The 3,663-nt window shown below is 39.2% G+C and overlaps 1 protein-coding gene across 1 annotated transcript; it reads right to left on the bottom strand.

Moving 5' to 3' along the window:
• Positions 1-2,401: 2,401 nt before the first annotated feature.
• LOC108362041 (uncharacterized) lies at positions 2,402-3,299 on the bottom strand. The gene is made up of 2 exons (XM_017614872.1): positions 2,561-3,299; positions 2,402-2,483 (listed from the first exon to the last, which is right to left on the bottom strand). Exons 1-2 carry the CDS (start codon positions 3,281-3,283, stop codon positions 2,475-2,477), a joined length of 732 nt encoding a protein of 243 aa, XP_017470361.1. The 5' UTR covers positions 3,284-3,299; the 3' UTR covers positions 2,402-2,474.
• Between the last annotated feature and the right edge of the window lie 364 nt (positions 3,300-3,663).

Raw genomic sequence — 3,663 nt, 5'->3', positions numbered from 1 at the left:
TTCTCTTCATCAGTGTAATTCATATTTATCCAATTTTGACACTCGTGCTCTTCCAAATCATGAAACATTTCAGTCAAAACTAGGGAAACAGTAGATTGGCCAAGTCCAATATTGCTATCGTTTCCTACACTCTGTTGGTGGGATCCCTGAGCACAGAACCTTAAAGTCGCCACTAGTTTTAAAATTAGGGGTATCGAGGTTTTTCTTACACCAGCTTGAAGTTTGCTTTCCAATGTTTCAAGCAAATATGTAAATGCAGCTTTCGCTAAACGATAATTTTTCAAAAACCTGTAAAGTTGGTGGTATAGTGAATTTCTTGGGAAATTTTTAGTTATTTGTACAATAATTTTGTGGCGTGCAGCGAAAGAGGAAGGGGGTGTTGCACCTAAAACCCCATCCATTAGAAAGAGCCCTCTCTGACCCTTTTACAGACCCCCGGGGCCCGTTTGAAAATGGGGTAAAATTAGCACTTCGACATAGAAAATGTAAACTCACAGTATTTATGCACATAACACCTTCCACATTGGCTGCCTTAGGCCTGCTTTTAGAAAAATACCCTCATCAGTCCAACTCCGGACCACAGTATTTTTGGGCAAAACTACTTTCTGCGTAGGCGTTTACGGATTATAACTCTTAATAAGTATAATTCCCCTTTCTGTCTCCCCAGAGAAGAGGTGCGGAATCTCCGCTTATATTGTGAAAGATATTCAACATTTCTTGTGCATATAACTCCGGCTACGCCATCCACAGTGATTTTGCGCAGAACCAACATCAAAATTTACAAAAAACTCCATAATTTATTAATATCTAGTACTCGGAAATTTGAAATCTTTATTTTAAATTAAAGTTTAATTATTTCACTACACGCGCATGTTAAAGTTTTTAAATCGGGTCACCAAAATCGTTGTACAAATAACTAAACCGAATTGCTTAAACTAGTTGCGTTCCAAATGCTTCACGATTTGCGGGTTTTTACAGGTAGCTGTTCCACGGGGTCATCTTCCATTAGGTTTATTAATGGCGAAAACAGCTTTTCCTGCAAATCGTGAAGCATCTGGAACACAAACGCTATTCATAAAATTCTCATATGTATGTACATACACTTTATCTTCCAACTCCGAGGGATTCGACGAATCTCGCAATTTCCTCCTTGCTTTAGCCAACTCTACTAATCTTTTACCTTCCACATCATCTTCCTCATCACTAAACCATATCTGAACAGTATCCATTTTTTAAATTTTATAATAAAAGCAATTGTTTTAAATATGATGTAAATGAAACACTAAAGAAACAAGTGTAAACAAACAAACAGCTGTTTACAATTTTGTCAACCATTCACAATAGTACAAATTTTTATCGATCAAGTTACACAATAGCAAAATAAAAGATGATCGACTCAATCGACAAATTTCTATTCTACTGCCAGTCGACACTCGCAATAGGGGCGTAAATTTCTTACAATATCCTGAACTACAGTACGATCGGCAAAGGATAAACGTCTAGGCGCACTATAAAACGGCACATCAGTTGTTAAGTGAATCTTCATTTGGTATTCTACTGGTTCTACCCTAAGATCTTTAGGATTTATATACGAATCGAACACTAATCTACTTAATTCGGCACGCTGACTACAATTTAGCGCAAAGTCTATATCTTATCTATCGATTTCAATATTGAAGATGTCCGGCAATTCGACGCAGACCCGCCCGCTGGGACAACCATTCCCACTCGTACCGATCATGTCCCCGGATTTAATGTTATTAGGTGGCGCATAAGCTTTTAATACTATGTCTCCATTGAGAGATTTATCCATTAAGATTTAATAAATCAAGTTGCTAAATCACAACCGTCTCCATTACCACAACGAGATATGTTTGACGTTCACATTTTTAAATATTTGACGTTTGCTTATGTATGATTTTATAAATACAGTTGCGGACATTGATATACAGACAGATAAAAGGAAGGTACCAAGCGTAATTTCATTATATGAATTCTGAATATTATTGGCTTCTTATTCGTGGTAAATATGTATGTATAATATATAGTTTGGAAAGTGTAAAGAATGGTACCATATTCCGAATCATATTCCCGAATTTAAGAAAAATTATCAAAACGGTAAAAAACATTTGCGGAAAGAAACATTTTTGTANAAGATTTCGACCAGGTCATTCGACAAGGGAATGCAAAGAGTGTTCTTATGTATCAATAAATTGTCTTTCGTATATTTACGTTTTATTTTAGCTAAGCGTATGTTAAACTGCTTCAAAAAGTCTCGTCCAAAAATAACAGGTACTAACATTTCATTTTCTGGCAAGATATTTATTTTGATATTTGTTACTTCATTTTTAAATTTCACAGAACAAAGGACTTGACCCAATATTTTTAGTTTTAATACACCAATGCTGCGGTAATTTTGTTGTGGTCCTCTTAAAATTTGGCAATTATTCGGCACACACGATTGCTTCATAAAGCTAGTTGGACTACCGGTATCAAAAAGGGAAATGAATTTATTAAAGTTCGCACTCTCTTGTGGATTGGTCTCAAAAGCAATACTTACAAAATTGAACGATTCCAGCTCGGCGAGGTCGTCTTCGTAAACGGCAGCAACTGGTTGGTCGGCAATGGGCTTCAAAATTTTCCGTGGATTGGTGCATGAATGATGGTCGTGACCCATCTTCCAGCACCGGAAGCAGGACCCATTCGGACGCATCGGATACGGGCAGATTGGCTTTATGTGACCCCTCTTATAGCAGTTGAAGCATAGTGGCTGGCTGTTTTCTCCAGACTCGGCAGTAAGCTTATCAGCGGCTGACGGCTTGACGGGAACGGCTGGTTGCTTTGCGGCAGCGGCAGGCATCATACGTCGAACAGTATGAAAATTTGGCTTGAGGTATTTGGAATAGTAGCGATTCACTAGCCTCTTCAGCTCGTCCAGTGATTGTGCTGGCATAAGTAAATTTATATTGTTTATTTTATTCCCGATCCCATCAAAGATCAATCCGATGACGTCAGTTTCCTGGACACATCCACGTTTCGCCAGAGCCTGCATAGTCAATATGTAACAGTGCAGTGATTCATCTTGGGGCTTCCACTTCCTTTCGCTCAACATTCTGTAGACGTCGTGGCGAGTAACTGCACTGTCGAACTCATCTATAACTGCCTTCCTCAAATCATGATAGTTGAGTGCAGATGTCGTCGTTAAGAACACTCGTGCTATTCCATGTAATGAGCGACGTAAGCTTAACAATTTAAGCTGATCGTCCGCATTAACCGTACGCATTATTTCCTCGAAATCGTCGTAGAAGTGTTGAAGTGATTGTGCGGAGCTATCACCACTAAATTTTGGAACTGCGTGCTCAATGCCTGCGAATGAGGCTCTACAAGCACTTGGTTTGGCAATAGTAGTTTTCAGCTCATTTATTTGACATTGTAGCTCCAATATTTCGCGCTTCTTAATTCCGTAATCTGCTGGTCAAAATTATCAGCGACGTAGTCGTCACCGGCATTCGTAGGGCTGGATGCCGTGTTGTTAGCGGCAGCGGAAGTTTTGTCGCTGGTATAGCTATAGGCAAGAAGGTTTACGGAGGCAGCATTTTCGGCATTGGCGGTAATATCGGCATTGGCAGTAATATCGTCAGCGGCGGGGATTTTAGCAGCATT

This window comes from Rhagoletis zephyria, unplaced genomic scaffold, assembly GCF_001687245.7.
Source record: "Rhagoletis zephyria isolate East Lansing unplaced genomic scaffold, Rhagoletis_zephyria_1.1 Rzeph_scaffold_00914, whole genome shotgun sequence".
NCBI lineage: Eukaryota > Metazoa > Arthropoda > Insecta > Diptera > Tephritidae > Rhagoletis > Rhagoletis zephyria.
Note: the sequence above shows the minus strand (reverse complement) of the source record. Positions and strands in the feature narration are given on the sequence as shown.